This window comes from Rhinolophus hipposideros (assembly GCF_964194185.1).
Source record: "Rhinolophus hipposideros genome assembly, chromosome: 13".
Classification (NCBI taxonomy): Eukaryota; Metazoa; Chordata; class Mammalia; order Chiroptera; family Rhinolophidae; genus Rhinolophus; species Rhinolophus hipposideros.
The window spans coordinates 73363306-73385086 of NC_138059.1; the positions used below are offsets into that span (position 1 = coordinate 73363306).

General features: G+C 42.1%; 1 protein-coding gene across 19 annotated transcripts in view; it reads left to right on the top strand.

Moving 5' to 3' along the window:
• The window catches only part of RALYL (RALY RNA binding protein like), a 498623-nt gene that overhangs the window by 454866 nt on the left and 21976 nt on the right, over positions 1-21781 (top strand). For 14 of the 19 annotated variants that reach the window (XM_081069856.1, XM_081069851.1, XM_081069858.1 and 11 more), the window contains 2 exons: positions 8200-8313; positions 20592-20764. In XM_081069856.1, coding sequence (XP_080925982.1) covers positions 8200-8313; positions 20592-20764 — 287 coding nt within the window. The remainder of the gene's footprint in view (positions 1-8199; positions 8314-20591; positions 20765-21781) is intronic. The other 5 variants (XM_081069849.1, XM_081069848.1, XM_081069847.1 and 2 more) reach the window with 2 other exon arrangements.

The following is a 21781-nucleotide window of genomic DNA, read 5'->3' on the forward strand; positions in this document are numbered from 1 at the left end:
GGACGAATCCATGTTCCACAGCGTACTGTTACTGTGGCCCTGGAGAGTTCCTTTAACCCCGTCTGCCTCTATTTTCTATCTGGAAAATGGAAACAATAATACTGTGGATCCAATAGGTTGTTGTGGGAAATTTTATAAAGAGAGTAGGAAACCCTGCTCAAATCCCAACCTGGTATTAGATACACAGCAGCCCAACCGAAACATTTATAATGTATCTATAATAAATACATGCATTTGTGAGCCTCTCTGCTGGGCCTTCTCACTAAGCTTTTATGTGGCTCCTTAACAAAACCAGATTTTAAAATAGAAGAAAGGCAAATAACAATATCTGTCATCGAAGATGTTTTCTCAGTCCTACATTTTCCTTTGTACTCCACTGACAGCTTCAGGAAGGGTCAAATCTTTCCTCTGTGGGATTATAAAAGGGTGTAAGCAATACGTCCTATCGACAAATCTGAGTCACGTTTCTTACCCATGTTTCTTCTTCTCTGCTCTTTTCCGAGATCGGGTCCTAATAAGCAGAGCCTCAACCACTCTAGCAGCCTCTTAACTCATTGTCTTGACCCTATGTCTTTCCTAAACCCCATTAATCCCACATCCAGCTGCAGGATTATTCTAAACTAACTGCATTGTCAATCCCTCATTCAAAATTAAAAATGACTACCATTTACCAGGTAAGAATCCACACTCTTCTGTGCACTTCCCAAGATATACCAGGTGTGGTACTTCTATTCCCAATTCCCCACCCCCGACGCTGGTCCTGGCTTACCTGGACAGGGTCACTCCAAGTCCCACTCAGGTCATGCCAGTCTGACGAAACAAGTTTCACTCTTCTCTGCTACAAGGGCGTCATCTGTCCTCTAACTCAGACCAATCATTCATCTTCCTATTGTTCACCTATCTTCCCTCTATGGGATGTAAGGCCATCTGCCTCATGTTGTACTTATTTGTATGCACATCTAATCTTACATATTTATAGAATATGTGTCACCAATATTTATTTTTGCTTTTCGCATTTTACTTTGTGTTTTTCACCCATTTCACTGTTGGCTATGAACTACATCTTTAGAAATGCTGTAACTAAAAGAAAGCTAGTTATAGACTATCTTGAGTTTATACTAAGAAGACCCACCTACATTTGAACCTGAACTCTACCTGTTCAGACTATTCTATCCCATGAAGTCATTATGTGAAGTCGTTATACGGCTCTGAGAATGTCATGTAGATTGTCAGGTTCTCAGGTTTCTTACTGATGATGTAGGGTTTGTAAAAGTGATTGATGAATTAAGGTCTATGCAAATTATATTATTCCTTTATTTTTTATGTAAATAAGTTATCAAAGGCTGGAGGAAAAAATGAAAAGAGTTGTATCATTGCTAAAGTCCACATGGTTGCAAACATTTTTAAGTTTTCTATGAAGCTCATAGTGAGCAGGGTGCTGGTGAGGAACAGCAGGTGATTCTTTAGAGCACAGTTTCTAAGGCGTGGCCCTGAGACCGTTTGGGTCGGGTGAGTCTCTGGTGTGGCTTTGGAGGCCGATCTGCACATTGTAGGACACGTAGACCAGATGCCCACTAGAAGCCAGGAGCACCACCCTCTCTGAGTCGTGACAATCCTAATTGTCTCCAGACATTGAAAATGTCCCCTCCAGGGCTGTTACCCTCCGTTAAGAATCACTGATGGGGACAGGCAGCTGAGAAGTCTTTATTTCTCTGTGAAGACACTTGAACTGCGGATGACCAAAATGAATCGGAATGTTTTTCGCCACGTAAATCTGAGCGGCACATGTTTTTCCATGTCGGCAGATGGTATCATCCTATGTGCGATAGCTCCTTTCCAGACTATATCTCATGTCACAGCAAGAGGCCCAGACGTGACTTTGTTGACTGTATCAGAATATGAGAATATGTGTCACCAAATCGATGAGCTATTTAAAGAGAGACAGTATGAAATGGTTTAATACGACTTCTTTTTCTTTTTTCCTAACCGAAATACTACAGTGACAGTTTAGGAAAAATATTTTAAGATTATCGGTATGATGTAACCTGACTCCTAGCTTCTCCTTGTGTCTGAAAACAAGCTGAAGTAATTTATCTTAAGAACTTTGTTAGGTTTTTTTCCCCCCATTTCTCATTTTGCTGGTCTTGAAGAATAATTCTAAATTCAAGCCCTATAACCACTCATGGAAAAATGAATTCTTATATTCAACTGGACAGCCACAGATTTTTATTATGACAGTGTGCTTTTTTTTGGTCTGTAATTTGCTTGCAGTTTTTTGTTGTAGAATTTATGTAGAGGAAAGGGGTACGCGACATTTTATCTTTCGAAAATAGTGTGACTAAAACACCTGTGATGCGGGAAGCCTCAGCTGTGTAGCAGGACAAACTCATCCTATGTATTAACTTAAAAAACCATCTCTAACTCGGTACTCTCACATTTATTTTCCGACCTTTGATCTCTCCCATAAACTCCAGACTCCTGTACCCAACGGCCTGCTTATCACCTGTATTTGGCATCTCACAGTTAACAAGTCTAAAACCTCCGGACCTTCCCCTCAACCTGAGCCTCTTGAGCCTTGGCCATCATTCTTTAAAATAGCCGCGGGTCCCATGTACCTCTTACCACCCACCCGCCACTGCCTTGGTCCCATCCAGCCTCCATCATCTGTCCCTGAGGTACTTCCACAGCCCTCTGAGGGATATCTCACTGACTCCACCCTTGCCCACTCTCATCTTTTCACGCTCACAGTCAGAAGGATGCTCTACAAATGTGGCCCTTAGCCCCGTGTCACCCAGAGGCAAAGCCACAGTGGTTTCTTAGCGCAAGACTCTGCACAGCCGTCTCCATACCCCTGCGCCCCTTCTCTCAGTGGAGCTCCTGGCCTGAGCTCCTCTCCCACTTACTCGTCCCGCTCCCGTCACACCGGCCTCCCTGCTGTCCCGGAGACACCCCACGCACACGCGTCTCAGGCCTTTGTGCTTATCGTCCCTCTGCCTCACACCGTGTCCCTCCCACTACCCGCAGGCAGTCCCATCACTCGTGCCCCAGCCCCGCTCTCGTACTGAGACTTTGCTCAAATGTCACCTAATCAGTGAAACTGTCCCTAGCCACCCTTTAAAATGACAGGTCTCGCCCCCTAGTCAGATCTCTTCTAAACTTTTGTCTGCATTATGTTCCCTATCCGTGTGTGTGTGTGTGTATGTGTGTGGGTGTGTTCATTATAGTTTGAAACAGTGTAGTCTGTTGTTTAAAACACTATAACCATCAAATGATACATATTGTTACACTACTATTCACTAGGCTTTGATATATCGGTGTTTATTTGTGTCAAATGTACACTTATAAATAAAATAGTTGCAAACCTTAAAAATTATATATATATATATATATATACACAGGTGTATATACCGGTGTGCCAAAAAAAACGTATACACATGACTTGTCTTCCTCTTTTGTTATCAGCATATATTGAATATTACAATTTTAATACAACTTTTGCCTTTCTTAAAATGTGTGTATATTTCTTTGGAGCTATCTAGTATATGCATTTGGGTATTGTCGTCTCCCACCCCTCCGTGGGCATTCCATGGTCTCAGGGACGTCGTCTCTCTCCTTTGCTAATGTATGCTCTGCTCCTGGGTCTCCATAATTATTGTTGAGTAAAGAAGTTAGACACTTGCGTTCAAAACCCAGAGCAGTTCCTGGGTTCGTGTCAAGGAGAGAGACGCTGGAATGAATGTTCCTTCAGTGTCATTGGATGAAGTTGAGGAAGAAGGATGAGTCTGATGAGCAGACAGCCCCAGGGCTGAGGGTGACTTCTCAGTTTGGCAGCATTTGAGCTGGGCATTGAAGGACTAAATAGCATGACCAGGGGGAGGAGATGAGCAGAGGTGTGGGGGCCTGAAGACAGATACCAGGCAGGGGTGACGAGCTCTGTGACCAGGCTGCAGAGCATCAAGGAACACAGCAGAACGGGAGGCGAGGGGAGGTGGCTGGGGGCCCGGGAACTGAAGTGGTTTTCTCTGATTCTAACACTCATAACTGCAAATTGCAACTCTCATAGTCTTCAGTAATTAGATCTAATTTTCCCAAGTTCCTGGGGGACTTTTATATAACAATTGTATAACAGCAAGTTGATTAAAAGTATTCAGTATTATTCTTAGGGAAACAGACACTCCTCACCCTCGCTATCTAATGCGCTATATAAACAAAGGCATTAACTAGGATGTGTCTTTAAAGAGGAGGATAGAGTTTGAAGAATTGAGGGAGAATTGGGGAAAATTGCAAAAGGGTTGTTGCCAGAGGCATGTGTTCTTTCCTATTCAGTTATCAAAGTGCTTCTGCCTAAGGCGTATTTCCACAGGAATTTTCTTTCCTTACTTCCCGTTTGCTCCTCTCTCTCAGCATTCGACAGTCAGCTCCAGTTTGGTGCCCGGCAGGCACACCATGGCTTTCAATAAGCTGTGTTGTTGGTCTGGCAGAAATGGGTGGGCACGGAGCATACCGACATGTACACATCCCTACACATTTTTTGTCATTTTTCTAACGTCTCACTATGTGTAAGACACTGAGCTAAGTTCTATTAAGAATGCAGAGAGAGGAAGAAGGAAGGAAAAGGGAGGGAGGCAAGGAAGACTGGAGGGAAAACAGGAATTGGATGCCCTCTCTCCGTTCACAGAGTTTCCTTGTAGAGAGCCTATGATGGGGTAAATCCATTAATATGTCTTGCTTCAGACAACTGTCCAATAGTCCTTCTTTCGTTGTATTATCAGAGACCAGAATAGCTTATTAATCATGAATCTGACTAATTTTTCATGGGTCTGGTCTAGGATGAGAAGACAGAGAGTTTCCGTTAGGTACTAACGTGAGTCAGGGTCTCTCCTTAAACATGTGCCTATCACTGTTAATTCAGGAGGGCAGACCTCCAAGCCCAGGACTTCATGCTACAGGGGCCTCGTCAGGAAGAGAAGGCGCTTATTCAAACACAGAACACATTCGACAGCATGGCCCCGCAAGTCAATGTCTGATCAGATCGCCCCTCACCAGGAGCGTACAGCTGAATATGAAGAGTAGACTCGAAAGGAAACATCCACAAGTAGTGTGTGTGTGTAGCAGGAAGCGTGAGATGCCCTTAGATGCGTGACAGCTGAGACATGCCTCGCCTGCTGGGCGAAGGAAGAATTCATAAAAGAGGCAGGACTTCCAACGAACCCCCAAAGGCATGCGGTGTTTTGATAGACATATTCGGGGGAGGGAGGGAGGGAGGCTTCGCTGGGGTAAGCATGTAAAGAACAAAAACCATCTCATAGCGAAACTAGTGTCTCCTGCTCCTAGGACTGTGGGGCCTGCGGGTATTATGGGCGTGGTGCCTTGTGGGCTTCGCCTCAGTCAGGTCTTAGAAGAGGCCTCAGGTAGAGGATGGAAGTTACAGAGATGACGAGCCTGAATCTTAGTGGTGACAAGTGACTCCCAGAACCAGAGCCTATCAGACTTACTATTTGATTAGCACTAACTGAAGACTGCTTTGAAAAGAAAGGGAAAACATACCTAGAGCTATACTTTGGAGCAGACCCTGAATACCAGTTTAAAGAGTTGGTTTGTGCATGTGCATGGATTTCTGGGTTTCTTTCATAGATATGGGGACAATCTGGAAGTGTCAGTAGGAAGGCTTATGGCTGAGAAACATTACTTTGAGGGCACTACAAGAGACCAGGCAGAAGAAAAGCAAGAGCCCAATGAAAAGAAAATGGACAGAGCTCCTTGGAACTTAAGGCTCATCTTAATCCTGAAGTCACTTTTGTTTTTGGGAAAATATCAGAAATCAAAGTTGCTAAGATTTTGAAAGTTCTAAGTTGAGAAATTTGTCGTTGTAAATATACACATCTAATTGGATAGAGTCAGTAAAAACAGACAGGGAATTGCTGTAACCCGCCACACAGGAGAGAAATTAACAGGGCCCAAAAAGTAGCAGAAAGGCAAAGGAGAGAGAGAGAAGCTTGTCAGATACAGAGGTGGCTCACTCATCCCAGGAGTTCCACCTGGACGCCAGGCAGGAAAGCACAGGGCCGTCTAGTCCATCTGAGTGCTCTCCGTGACCTGCTCCAAGAAAGGGGCCGGCAACCTGCTCACGGCTGCAGACAGACCCACTGTGTCCTGGTGGGCCAGTACATAGGGACAGAACCGGTCCGCTCCCATGCTGGTTGTCTCTGAGCCTGGAGAGTATTCATTAATGAGACCCCTATTTTATAACGACCTTGCTTTGATCTTGAGCATTCCTACAGTGCTAGACGAGTCTAGACATAAAGGAAACATTGGAGCCCTGGACACGTAGATGTTCCTACTTGGTGAATACAGATTTCTGGTTGGTTTGTCACGTAGTTTCTATACAGTGAGGCATCTGGGGCTTATTTGTTTATGATTTTGAAGGAGATAAATAAATTTAAATTAGTCAGCTGCGTCCCTGGATGGAGGGGTGGTTCCCCTTCCTAAGAAATCTATTCTGTGACTTTCCAGCCACGGTCCCATTTTTCCTGCACTGAAAGCTCATGTTATACGATAAGATATTTTCTATCAAATTTGATAGGTTTAAGTAAAACTACATGACATGCTTTCATCAAAAGGAATGGAAATCATTCTTCAAAGCAGAATCAATTTGCAGTTGTGACAGATGATGTTTTGCAAATTTAGCTGCAGTTCAACAATGGCACTTTTATGTCTGAAATAATTGACATGAGGAGCAATTCTCTAGTTTAAACTGTGCTCTGTTGGCAGTTGGGTTCATAATGGGAACACTCCATGGGATGCCCGATTCTTACAGTTTTTATTTTGCAAACTACTTTGCATTATAAGTTAAAAAAAATTATGAAAAATGTTTGATTTTATAATGGAAAATGTTTTCTCATTTTTCCATTGGAAAAAAATCTGTTCTTCCTTTGAGCAATTAGTGTATGTATATTGTTGCATAATTTATCATATATATTATATCATATATCTTAGTTGACAAGTAGCTCTGTTTCGAGCAAGCATAGATTGCATTTAGTTTGTTTTCATTATTTATAATAAACTTCCTGAAAACTAAAGAATCAAGTTAAATCCTCCATTTCTTCCAAAAGTTCCGGGGACTGTACAAGCTGAGATCGTTATAAACTTGAAAGGAAAAGGGACTGAGAAGAGTAATCGTTGACATCAACAGCTGTGTCCCAGGCCCTGAGCGCAGCTCTTGCTGAGGCATGGACACCCCAAACCCATCTAAGGAAAGTGCACAGGCAGGTGTAGCTGTTGCATGGTGACACCTTCAGGCTCTGTCATTGGGGTTCTGGGACAACATTTCCAAGGGCTCTCATCCAAATGAGAAAATAAGAACTGTGCGGTGAATTTTTTATAAACATATTTCATTTAAATTATTGTTTTGTAAGTATGAGATTGTCCTTTTCTTAAGCCCTTTTTTCCATAATTATTCTAGTTGATAACAGGATGTTGGTGTTTTAAACATCTTTACTTAACAAAATGAAAAGTGGTCAATCTTATGTCAGTCCCATTGTTTGATCTTTAAAACCATGCTAAGCAGTGAAAACCCGGAGTGGGAACCATTACTGTAGAAAATATCAGTGGGAACTTGAGTGACTTCCTTTTCCCTCCAGCCCCAGGGCTTAACGAGCATGCCCAACCCAGGAGAACCCCAAATTTCTGTAAGTTGGAGAAAGTTCTCTAGCATCTAAGAGATTTGTTTAGAAGACAAATGTTGTATCCTGGTTTCAGTCAATGACCAAAGAACCGGACTGAAATTATCACTGCCTGAAAGCATATATTAGAACAGCATCCAGAAATTAGTGTTCACACAACTGTCGTGATTAAACCCTGCCTCACTCTGACTCCCTGGCGGTGCAGACTTACTCTCCTGCTTGCCAAAACTGAGGTTCGGATCATGTAGTCAGTTAGGAACTATTTTGAGGCCCCTCTATCCCTTCTCATAACCTTCAGTGAAAAGACACAATGTCAAATGCTCACCTGACGGAGAACAGCTGTACCTGGCCCCATCGTGGGGGAGCCCGGGGCCTCTGGAAGTCACGAGGAACTGGGAGCATCCAACGTGATTTGGCACCGTCTTGGGAAAACACAGGGTGTCTGCAAGGTGTGTTCTAAGTGAGCCGTGGAGCCTTTGACTTTCTGTTGCTTTCTGTCCTTTTCCCCCTTTTCCAGTGAAATCAGACGAGTTACAGACCATCAAGAAGGAATTAACCCAGATCAAAACTAAAATTGACTCCTTGCTAGGGCGCCTGGAGAAGATTGAGAAGCAGCAGAAGGCCGAGGCAGGTAAGTGAAAAGGCTCCAAGGCCACAGGCAGGTCGGAATTCATCCAGACATGCTGTCAATCCCCGAGGCAGGCAGGGCCTGGGGCTGGGGCTGAGCTTCATTCATCCAGTTTCCTGCGGCTCCGCCAGGGAGGCCTGGACGTAAGCGAGAGTGGCAACCATGTCTGATCTTTGGCTTTTTAGAGAACAGGAAGCAATGTCTCTAAAATTCATATCTTAACAAAAGGAAGAAAAAAACAAAAAGTATTTTGATGCTAATAATAAGTCATAGTTGGACCATATTGAAAGTTGATTGGGCAGTATCAAGTAGCCTTTAAGAAAATGAACTAATGAAATAACAACACTGTCAGGCTAGAGTAATATTCACATCTCAGTAAATTAACTGCAGTGAAATTTAACAGATTTCAAAACCATGATTACAAAGCCCAACCCCTGTGGAAGGAACTTCAGGACCCAGTTGCAGAACGTCCCCCCGGGGGACCACCCCCGGCCAAGTCACTGATTGCATTCTTTACATGATGTCCTCCTCTCTCTGCGTTATCAACCCTGACTCTCATCCCATTCTAATGTCCATTTTCTTTGGCAGCAGATGTTTTGTTTTAAATCACAGACAAGGAGAACTGGGAGGGCCTTAGAGATGAGCTAGTAGACAGTCTGACAAGTGTGCCCTGCAGGCCCCAGATGCCACCAGATTCCTTGGCGATGACATGAGCTTAGAAGGGAGCCCGGGGGTGGATGAGCTCGTCCTCCTGCAACCCAGCCTTTGCTCCCCACTGGGTGGCATGACCTACATCTATTTTGTCCCTTGGGATTCAGCGTAAGACTTTGCTTGCTAAAAGTGTCACTTTAAAAAACATAAATAATAGTTTCAAAAGCCATTATCAAACCCAACCTCCTCACTTCCCAGATGAGAAAAAAAGTTTCAAAGAGGCAAAGGGCCACATAACTAGTTAGTGAGAGATTAGGTCAGAAGCCCAGGTCTGTGAGTGACCCAAGGCCATTTATAGCCTCAGTCTCAGGATCCCCAGGGCCTGGCCCAGAATGTCCCTGAGGCAGGGCTGGCTGCCTGGGTAGCTCTTCACTGAGGAGCGCTGGTTGGGACAAGGGCCCTGGTGTCCTGTCCCTGAGGGGACGACCCAAGCTTCCCTTATGTTACTAGGCGTATGGGGCTCAAGGGTGCAGGAAGCCAGCTAGGAGGTGGCCGCATCGCGTGAGGGGTGATAGAAATAAATTGGGTTCCAGTGTCACCCACCACAGCCTTCGCCTCAGCTTTCTGGTGTAGGAGATGTTGCCCCGTAGGGCGTGGGAAAGCAGCCTGGGGCAGTCCTGTAGCACAGCCATCACTCGAGGGGACGCTCAGTGATCAGAGAGCTCTGGGGTCCGTACCGCGGACATATAGGCACATGGCGTTTCTTACTCCTTTCCTGCAGCCCGTGCGTGGACCCAGCACCTGGCAGCCTCTCCCAAGCATGTTTTCAGTTAATATGGATGAGACACGATAAAGGACACCATCATTCTTATTGAGAGATTTCTCTTTTAAATACATTTTCTGCTGGGGAAAGACACGCTGCCCACACTTCCTACTAGAGAAATGCAGACTTTAGAAAGGTTTTCATATGCTGTCTGTGGCACTAATCTAAAGTGTTACTGTAGCTGAAAGACCCTGTGTTGTGCCTAAATCAATATTTTCCTTTGAGGAACTTCTGTGAAATTCATTATTATGTAAAACAACCCTTCCAGCAAAGGACTTTGATAACCAATTTGCACTTCAGTTTAAAGGATTGTGGAGGACTCATTTAAATATAAATCACCTCAAAGAGAAAAATGTGATACTTATTCCATCATATTATACCTCCCAGTTTCCTGCAATGGATAAGACCTTCCACAGTCTCTTCTTAGAAGACCCTTTGTAAACGTAACACTACAATTCAGGGCTTGCGTTTTCTTTTCGTGAAAGGCTGTCACCTTATTTTTGTACGTGCATCAACTTTCCCAGGCATGAGACAGTTATTTTTCAAATGCTAGGTTTAGTCTTTTGATAATTGCGTCTTTCTTACTTTCACATGTTAGGAAGAAAATGGAATTATTTAATTTGTAATTGCATTCTCTTAGTAATTGTCTCCTGAACGGTATTTGCTTTCATGTAGACAGGTGGTCATTTTCTCTATTTTTCTTATGAAAAGAAATCAGGGTCATATGGAAAGAGTCAACACTACATTATAGAAATGTAATAAAATTCTTTAAAATACTCAGTATCTCCTTATTAAATGTCTGGGGCACTCACATTAATGCGTATTGGGTTGCAAGCTAATTATTTGGTAGCTAACATTGACTGCTTATTCTCACCGTTATAGACATCCCATTCCCAATTTACTCATAGTTATCTGACAATGAAAGTGTCCAGCATAAAAGTAATGGCAAGGAAGAGATGGAGAATAACAAACAAAAGTTGGGAAAAGCCAGCCGATACAAAGCTTGTCCTGAGTTTATTTCTCAGTATCACCTGTTTTCTCCATCTTATTGGAAGTGAATTTTTAAGCTCTCAGAAGTCATTGTAACGATGTGTAATTACATCATTTTGGATTCTCTGTACCTTAGATTGCTTTGAATAGATATTTGTGTGGTATCCTGACTCTTCCTTTGAGACTGGAAACTTCACCAGGACAAGGTCATGTCTTCTCTTCCTTTGTAACACCCTCCCCCCACCATGCACTGTCCCGGGCTCCACTGAGCACGTCTTTCACTTCTCTCCAGCTCAAGCCCCCACACTGTGAACTAGAGGAATGGATTATGGCCTCAAATGTATTCCCAACTTTTAGATTATGACTAGTATGAATCCGCCATGCTTACGTTATTGTTTTCCATTGGCTAATCCAAATAACACAACTTTGGGGTAGAGTGACTGTGTAGGTTATTGAAAACAACAGAGCAACTTCATATCAGTTTAGCCTATAATTGTGCCTCATTCCTGGATGGTTCGTTCAAAAGAACCCCATACAAATTGCCACATGTGGATAGCACAATTTATGTGTGGTTTACACAGTGATGTTAAATGACCCAAAAGGGTGAAAGGAGAAACAAGCAAAACTAAAGACCAGATGTCATACAATGAGTACAGTTACTCCATGGGCAACCATATTTTTAAAAAAATCAAATTTCAGGCATAGAATCTCTGCTGTGAATAGGCGATTAGACATTATTTCGTTCCACTTGTTTTCAGGGGTATGTCTAATACATGACCAGCCAGTCTCACTTAGGCAATTCCAATGACAGTAGATAATGATAACGATAATGTCAGACCTAAGCATTAAAAGGTCACGAACCACAGTCCCCGAGGACAAATTCGTCCTGCCCATACGATCAGTAAAACATAAAGATTTTTTTCAGTACATTAATGTCCAAGAGTTGGACCATTACAAGTAAATGGAATATTGCAAACACTACTTCTTTTGAGAAATTGAAGGTTCAGTATTACTAGGCACGGTACCCATGGCGGGCACGTCTCGGTGCGCTGACACCGTTGTACAGTGATGTACACACAGATATGATTCGCTTGGTCCCAGCCACACTTGTGTCTCAGGCTCCTAGGACACAGGTTCTCCCCAACCTGAGCCAAATGTAATTTGCTTTCACTTGGTTCAGTTATCCTTTCTATGTCCTCTGAGACCAAGCTTGACGTCTAGTCACTTGTGAATGTTACAGCCAATTAAATATGTAAAAGGAGCTCTAATAGTCTCACCCTCCCCAGATCTTTGAATAGGACTCGATGTAATTGGCCCACCGATGTTCAGCTTGACTGCAGTCCAATGGTGGTCATAGTATGTGGGAGGCCTCCTTTTCATCAGATAAATATCTGTGTGCCTTCATGTGCTTCTCCTATAATTGGGTTTTGCAACTGGAACCCTGCTCATCCTGCCGTTTCTCAACCACAGACTATGCTACTCAGAGTGGAAAACGTTGCTCCCGCTGCCGTCTGTAACAGGACGGTTTCTGCTCTGAGAATCTTACTATCGTTTACACTTTGGGTCAAATTGCTGATGTTTCTGTCAAGATGTTGGGTTAAACATATGAATTGAGCTCTGCTCCCTCCTGAAATTGTGTGAAAGTAATGACGGATGTAAAGGTGAAAACCCCTAGTCTTAAAGAGAATGGGGCCAAAATCTTAGGCGCTGGACAGCGGATAGAGAAATGAACCCAGCTAGCTCCTCCTGGAAATCTGAGGCGCTTTTAACCACAGAACTCTCAAAGGGTCACGATTGAAGGCCTCGTCTTCCTCTAGAAAAGAGGGTGTCAGTGGCTGAAAGTCTGTTGAAGAAACAGATTCCTCTACTGTCCTCCCAACTTCTCCTGATCCAGCAGAAGCCTGGAGAAGTTTCCTCTAGAATAGCTAAAATGGCAGAGCTCAGGACTGGTCATTGGAGAACAGCTGAAAACAGGGAGAGAAGGGTAAATTTATACAATGAGTGTAGAAATTCCAAGTGTTCTCACCCCACCCCTGGTACCCAGACTACTGGCAGGCACAGAAGAGGTCTTCATTGGAAACATGAGCAGCCTAGAGGGAAGATTTAAAGATGCTGGCATGGGTGCCACCCAACGAAATAGCCAACTAGATAATAACCCTGCAGAGACAGTATCCCCAGTGCTTACAAACCTCCCATCAGTCCTTTAAACCCTACTGTTTATGTGAACTGACAAGGATCCCCAGAGAGTAGAAAAGGTGTAACGTAAAAAGCAAACACCAAAAAGGAAAAAAAAAAGAAATTAGAGGAATCAGAGATTATGCAGGAAGAATAAAACTTAATAAATAAATAAATAAATAAAACCACTGATGAATACCCTCCAAAAGAAAAAGATGATATTGCACTCACGAAATAAGCACATGAAACTGAAACTGAGTCCTCTGAGGGCAGATAAAAGAGCTTTTAGAAAATAACATGTGATGACACGAATAAATAACAGTATGGGATTGGAAGAGAAATTGGAGAAATTCTCCCGGAAAAGGTAGAAGGAAACCCAGATGGAAAATAGGAGGGAAAGTGAGTAGGGGCTGTGTGAACCTCAGCTTCCTAACTACAGTGCCAACAGATACAGCATAACACTGGCCAAGAACTGGTGCTATAAACATGTTGTTTAGAAATGTGCGGGCATTTATTGAAAAGAATCAGCTAAGTGAGTGGAAAGACGTAAGGAGCTGAAAATGAGGAGCAGGTAGTGCTGAGGAACAGAAGAGTGCTGTTTTTCATAACATATCTCGTAAACATGTGGGACTGCAAAAATTAAATGTTTTAAAGAAGCAAAATTTGGAGGGAAAAGAGGCTGAGTTGTCTTCAGCGACTGGAGCCAAAGCTCCACCCATGCTTGCTGCGAGCTTCCTTCCTGTGGCTGCTATCCCTCAGATGATGGGAAAAGAAAATTTGCGATGGGCCCATGAACACATGGCAAGGAAGACTTTATTTAAGACTATTGCAATGGTTGGAAATAGGACTCAACTATGAACGTAGGAGGCAGGAGAATGTCTAAATGCTGAAGTAAGCTAGTTGAAAAGTAATGGAGGACATGAGTGGGGAGGTGGGTCAATAGGATTCTGTCATTTGTGTTTGCTAATTGACCCGAATGGAAGTTAGGCTCCCACTGACACTGGGAGACAGGGGTCCTGTCTTTCTTTCTATTTTTTAATTAAAGTTTATTGGGGTGACAATGGTTAGTAAAGTAACCTAGGTTTCAGGTTTACAATTCTGTAATACATCTTCTATATTCACATTGTGTGTTCACCACCCAGAGTCAGTACTTGATGGGATAAAGAAGATGTGGTATATACACACAATGGAATACTATTCTGCCATAAGAAAAGATGAAATAATGCCATTTGCAACAACATGGATGGATCTTGAGATTATACATAATGCTAAGTGAAATAAGTCAGACAGAAAAAGTAGAGAACTATATGATTTCACTGCTATGTGGGATACAAAACTGAAAACAACAAAGGAACAAAACAAACAAATGAAACAAAAACTCATAGACAATTGTTTAGTGGGTCCTATCTTTCTTGATGATTACATTTCAAGGGGATGGCTTCTAGATCTTGAGAAAACTACGTCTGAATTGTAAAATATTTACATTTCAAAGGGGCATAGAAAGAATTTACAATCGCAAGTTTTCTCAAGTCGGTGCTGTAAGAAAAAGGAAGTCAGGTAGATTGGGGGAGGGGGGTTATCACTTTGTGAGGGGTATAAATGTCTATTACATTGTTTTGTACACCTGAAACTAATGAGAGAGAGCAAAAGAGAGAGAGAGAGACAGAGAGAGAGAGAGACAGAGAGAGAGAGAGAGAGAGAGAGAGCTGTAATGTAGAATTTTTTAAATACAGTTGATATAATGGTTATAGGATACTAGCTTGGCTCTGATGAATAATGTGATGTTTTCCTGTCAACACCTTCCAACCATCTGCTAAGTACAATTCAGCTGGCAATTAGCTAGCAATTAAACCAGCATGTCAAAAAACTAAATTACCAACGCAACCAATTCTCAGAGTTCTATTAATGATAATAGCTATGCAGCACACTGAATTGAATAAAAATGCTTTGAACATAAATCCAACAAGTCTAACTTGTTTTCTGAATCATGTGTAGCTTCTGAAATTGAAATGAGATGTGCAGAAAACATAGTCGAACGTGAGGATTGAAACTGAAAATCACATTCTTACTTGCTGGCTTCTGGGAGCGTGGGGCATTTCCCCTTACATAGAGCATTCACCTGTCGCTTGTACTTCTCCCTTTGATGACCTTTGTTCAGCTCCAGCACATGCCCCAAACTAAACAGACTCCTTCATTTTTGAATTTAAAATGGTCTGGTTACTGAAGAGAACCAAAGCACTCTCAGTGTGTCCAATTAGGCCTTTTTTCTAAAGATATAGCGGGTGCCAGAAAAATGTATACACATTTTAAGAAAGGAAAAAACTGTATTAAAATTGTCATACTCAATATATACTGATGACAAAAGATGAATACAAGTCATGTGTGTGCATTTTTTTGGCACCCCAGTATATTCGAAAACAGCCCAGGCTATGGAATCAGAAAACCTGAAGTGGGAATTCCATTTCTCACCCTTACTAGCTGAATGACTGTGGACACCTTACTGGGTGGACGTGTGCCTCAGTTTCTTCACCTGTAAAAAGATAACAAGCCTCCCCTGCAGGGTGTTTCAGGGTCTAACGTTAGTGACTATTGCAAGGTCAGCATTGTGTAAGACTTGCTAACTTGCAGCCATAAAAACATAAACCTTTCTTTCTGCTGAAATCCATGATTTACATAAGATCAGAGAGCTCTTGTAGGCATGAGCTGCTATGGTTCCTGATACACTCTTTTTAAAAATTCTACAACTAGCTCACTTTGCTCACAAAGGAAATCTATGGTCACCCATTACTCTCCCTTTAGTCAACAGAGACTCCGAATGATGTGAGGTTCACAGGAAGCCGCCTCCCGTAAGCGGTGGGAGAATTCATGTTTCATCCTTCTCCTGGAGACTCGTCTCTGTAGACAGAAAGGATTGTCTTCTAGGAAACTCTCAGACCCCACATTTGCCTTGGCTTTGGTGTGGGGCTGTGGTGTAGAATGTGGCAGAGAGGTTTCTTCCAACTTCTGTTCAGATTCCTCTCCTTGTTACCATGGTGCCAAATTCAACAACCGCTTTGATTATGAAGATCTTCTGACACCCAGACATGTATTTTCATGTTTTAGTTCCACGACAGTTCGTGAATATATTCAGCAAGTACCTAACAGGCATGGAAGACCCTGAGTTATTCACCAGGGATACAAAGATAAATAAAAATGTTTCTGCCCCAAAGGAGCTTTAGTAGTAGAAACATAACTGTGTGTATGTGCACGCTCACATATCCACACACACAACACATGCACACTCGCAATGAGAAGTAAAAGTGATGGTAGGAAACGAATTACGCAAAGAGACTGTTAGAAAGTTAAGAAGAATCTAAAAAATACTCATTTCTAGTAGAAGTAAAATGACATACTCATAAAAATAGAACAAGAGTCTTTGTTTCTTTCTATTTCAACAAGATAATTACTGGATCAAAATTGCTTATTACACTGTGAACCAGCAGTTTAATAAACAAGTGTGATTTTATTCATGGAAGCTTCCATTGTTTAGCACTTCCCACTGAGGCAGTGACAAAAATCTGTGATGGTCACAAATGACTAAAGCACATGCTGATTGTGTTCCATTGAACTTTTATGAATCGATTACCATTGTAATTAAAGCCTTTTTTCTCAACCCAGATAATGTCTTCCATGCATTTAGCTTTTAAGTTAATGAATGAATGCATGAGCATAAGTTATAGAGTTTTTTGCGATGAACTATATTAAAACACCACTGCTTCTGAAATAGGCCCTGAGAGGAATTACATGTACTATATATTAATACAAAAACCGGAGAGTAACTTAAAACACTGTGTCTGTCCAAGTTGAAATTCAGGGGCCATGTCAAAGCCAACATTGTTTTTAGATTATATGATCCTTAATGATTAATAGTAATGAATTATTTTGTCCACAATTTCTCTGGACAAGTAATCACTATAGATTCAACTCAAGAACTATTTTGAGTCTTTTATGATAACATGTTTGTGTGGCCTCTATAATTTAAGAAACATTTACCTCTTTTTCCTCATTTGAGCAGACAGAAACTCTGTGATTTTTTTTTATGTTCATCTTGCAGAGAAGAAAATTACCATTAATAGGACTAGTCATTAGCAAAAGTATGGATCTCAACTCCTATATCCCTCTAATACCTTATATTATCTCTTTTCTGGATCAGGCATTCAGTAAGGGGTACCCAGCACATCAAAATATTTCTTGAAAATTGACTTGTACGTTTCACTTCACAAAAGGTTGACATCTGTGTTATCCCCTGTGAGTATGACAATATGACCTCTGAAGGCAATTGCTCAAGTTTCCAGGAAACTTAAACACTAATGAGAAAAGGGAAGACTACAGTGGAACTAATTCTATGGCATTTGATATGGGCTTCAGTTCATCAAAGGGAGAGACCCCACGTTCAGCTAGGAAGCTCGGAAAAGTCAGCTTGCATCCCAGAGATAACTGAAACAGGCTTCTACTCAAAGTCGAAGGAGGACTAGGAATCTTTTAGGTCTGGTCCTACATGGATTCTCTGAAAATCCACTATGCTGCTTCTGCCGGAGATGTTTCTAGAGAAAAAAGAAAAAAAAGTATTACTTTCAACATCAAAAAAGGATGGTCCTCAGAGAAAAAATATTTGTGTAATCATCAGAGAAGAAATGGATATGCCAGACCAAATAGGTTTCCAGTATAGTGTCAATTTTAAGCAAAAGTCCATTTATGTGTTATAACAAAAGAATAAACACAATGGCCTAAAATTGAGAAAGGTTAGCTTTAGGAAAATGTCGCGTCCAGTGCAACACGGGCAGTGAGGGTACGAGAAGGGGCTGCTTTGGGTTAAGTTTTTAAGAAAGAAACAAGCAGAGACTCAATGCAGTTTAAATCTCAGAAGGCCAGGGGTCTCACAGTCATGAAAGACTGGAGCCCAGATTTGAGCCGACTGGTGCTTTTTATTGGTAAGTACACCAGGGAATGTTACTGTTTTTGACACGGTCTGTGAGACTCATTTATCACGTTTTAGAAATAACCCAAACCAATTATGTTGATCTTTAAACAGCCGAAGCAGAAAGTCCTTGAGGTGAGATATGTGACTCCCTTGAGGGACAAATATCACATGTCGAAATTGTTTTACAGAGCTGAGCAGAGAGAGCTTAATCTTATCGCTCTAAAGACGCTTCTCACAATTAAGTGAGAGGGGAAAGCCAGAACCAGTAGCGGCTTTTCCCAGGCAGGGGGAAGGGGGGGGCAAGGCCCCTTCCCAAATCTTTCTAACGCAGCTCTTTTTGGGGGTCCCCGCTTGGTTCCGCCTGGCTTGAGTTGTTTCCCACCTGGAAATCTTACTCGTCTTTGGCTGCAAACCATCTTTTGGGAACCAGACAGAGAGACATGAGGTGTAAACCACTGAGATAAGAAAAAGTCCCAACGAGGCACAGTCTCACAGACTTTCCTTTCCTCAAGGAAAGACACGGGGGTGCGAGGGGGGGGAATGGGCTAGGCTGTTGTGTGACAACAGGAAAAGCTGTAAAATTTGGGAAAGTTTTCAAGGTACACTTGACCGTTGAACAATGAGGGGGTTAAAAGCGCCAAGCTCCCCATACATATGCTCTATGTATTATATACTGTCTTCTTACAGTAAAACAAACTAAAGAAAAGAAAATGTTATGAAGAAAATCCTAAGGACAGAAAATGCATTTACAGTACTGTACGTATTTATTGAAAAAAGAAATCCATGTATAAGTGGACCCACGCAGTTCACTCCCACGGCTTTCCAGGGTCAATGGTATAGAATAATAATTGTCCAATCTTAAACCTCCATTCCTTTCTCTTTCTTGAAATACCAACACCAGGTTTTGGGAGCCAGAGCATTTGAATGAGCACCAGGGTGACCTAGAGTGGCTAGAAGTGAGGGAGTTGGGTGAAATGTACAGAAAACAGTCTGAGGACAAAGCATGGGAGGTCAAAACCAAAGGAGTCAAACCATTGTGAGGTCCAAAACCTCAGTGATGGATGAGAGAGGCAGTAAGGGAGAGGGTAAGGCGTGACTCCCGTCAGAGCATGCTCAGCCTTTCAGCGCTCCAGCTAGCCTGCGCATCCCAGCTTTTTCCTGTGGGTGCCCCTCATGGGTGTGTAGGTCGGCCAGACTAGGCTCACGGTCTAGAACTGTGGAAGTGACGTGTGGAAGGAAGATGAGATGAATAAACCTAGCAATTCTGTCGGTTTGTTTTGGGGGTTTTGTTTGTTTGTTTTTATTTGTTATTGAAATATATTCGACATATGACATTGTATAAATTAAAGGTGTACAACATGTTAATTGAGTACCTCTGTACATTGTAATATGATTTCCATTGTAGTGTCAGTTAGCACCTGTATCGACTTACACTGGAATCTTTTCTTTTTAGTGGTTGAAATCATTAAGATCCAGTCTCTTAGCAAGTTTATGATTAGAATACAATCTGGTTGTTATCTGTATTCACTGTACCATGCATTAGGTTGTTGCAAGTTCGTATCCTTAAACTTCTCCTATCTCATCCTCCCTCATCCATCCCCTGGAAAACACCACTGTACTCTCTGTTTTCACAACATGGTTTTTAGCTTCCACATGCAGTACTTGTCCTATTCAGTGGGACTTACCTGATTTAGTATGATGTGCTCCGTAACAGTTAAATTCAGGGTGTAGGGCTCTATATCTTTTGCCTAATTTGCCTATCTTGTAATACTTGGGGCATCTTTAGATTAAACCTTTTTTTTTTCTTTGACTCCCTATTTCCCTATTTAAATTGGATGGTAATTTTCTAGATTTAGAAAAAAAAAATCTGGTTTACGTCTTACAATAACTTCTGTACAGCCTGCATAGGACTTTCTATGCTTCATTTGTTGAGCACTTATTATTTGCAAATCACTATACCAGACACTTCGATTTACGACTCCAAATCTTGCAAGTTAAGCAGTAGTGGTCCTAATTGTGTGGATGAGAAAACCGAGGCTCATGGGGGGCTAACATTTTACTTTGCACATCATCACAAAGCTCCTAAGGGAGAAAGCTTGATGTTGAACCCAGGTCGTGTAACACCAGAATTTTATTCTTAACCATGGCAGTGAACCACATCTGCCAACAAAATTGATCCTAAAATTTTAAAGGATTGTTTATATATAAACATGTCTAAAAGACAACATACCTGCTTTTGTGCTTTTTTGTGAGTTTTTGTCTTTTTCGCTTAGTTGGAATTTGTCAATTAGCTTTCTTCATCCTCCTCCTCTGAGTAAACAAGTTCTGTGTTTTATCTGCTTTTTGCTTCACCCTCTCCCCTTTTTTGCTGTATTTTCTCCTCAAAGAGAAAATCCTTATCATAAAGGACTATACATAGCCAGACAGATCAATGTGTTTATGTGTTTATTTGTCTCCATACTAGTGTCATCTGGATTCCCTATTTGCTCTAATTCCATTAAAAGACAAACATGCTTCCACGTAAATGCACGAAGTACATGATTGCCATGACTGAGTTCATCCGTGTCTTCCTCACACCCTTAATAGTCCACAGAGTTTAAACCTTTCATAGGCTGTGTTTTCGTGGTTTATCCAAATGGCTCATGAGCAACCCAAGGTAGTCATTTGCTTTTTCCCCCCCAGAAGCTCAGAAGAAGCAGTTGGAGGAGAGTATAGAGCTGATCCAAGATGAGTGTGTGTCAGAGAACGCAGATCACTCTACAGAGGACCTCACAGAAGGAGGGCCGGACGCGGATGGAGAGGAGATGGCTGACGGGGTAGAGGCGGCCTTCACTGAAGATGGGGGTCGTGAGCTGGTAGGAACTAAGTGTTTGGTGCCCACACCCTGTGGGAACAGCACCGCATGTCAGCAGCTTGTTCATTCTAGAAGAAAGATGATGTGTTTGGAGCTGATGTCTTTCTTATGTGCATATATTTAAGGCAACATCCCTACAGTGCTTTGCACATAATAAGTGCTCAATACTTTTTTTGGCTAACGTGAATTAGAAGGGAGTAGATGAATGAACATAAGTATTATATACGAGATGAGCTGTATTGAAAGTCCCAAATGAAAATCAGATGATTTTTCTCAAATACTCCATCATGAAAGGAATCTTGCCTGTGCAGATATGTGTGAACAGCACGTGGATATAACATTGCGGTAACAACGACCATTTGCGGGAAGATCCCTAGTGCCCCCCTTATGTCTTAGTGTCATTCGCTGAGGTTCGTTGTCTATACTAGTTGCATGGCCAACGGTCCTTCCTCCAGTTTGCTCACTAAGACGACTCTTTGCTGTGTGGCCAGCTCACCTCCTCTGTACCTCGTTTCTGGAAAGTCTGTTTTTATGACTCGGTTCTTAGCTGAGACTTCATTCTTTATGGGTGTTATTTTCCCCGTGTTGTAATCATTCTACTGCTCGTTTGCAGATATCCTTTCCTGTATAACCACACCAGGGGCTTGGTAAAGATATGCTGATGATGGTGCTTTTTCTCATATTTTATCAGCCATGAAATTAAATATTCTGTCTTAAGGGATTGACTACGAAAAATGATGAAAGGGTGTGTGTGTGTGTGTGTGTGCGTGTGTGTGTGTGTGTGTGTGTGTGTGTGTCTGTTTTGCCAAGTCTCAAGCATCTGGGGAATAATCCCATTTAACTTGACTTACCCAAGGTAATACCAGACCCCAGTCTGTTGTGAGACCTCTTGCTACTTACCAGATGGTCATGGTGACAGTTTTGTTGTGGTGGCCACCGGGTCATAGTTATATTTATGGAACCCTACATTGGTTTTTAACTCCCCAGCACTGTTTAAATTGCATGGCCCTTTCACTTA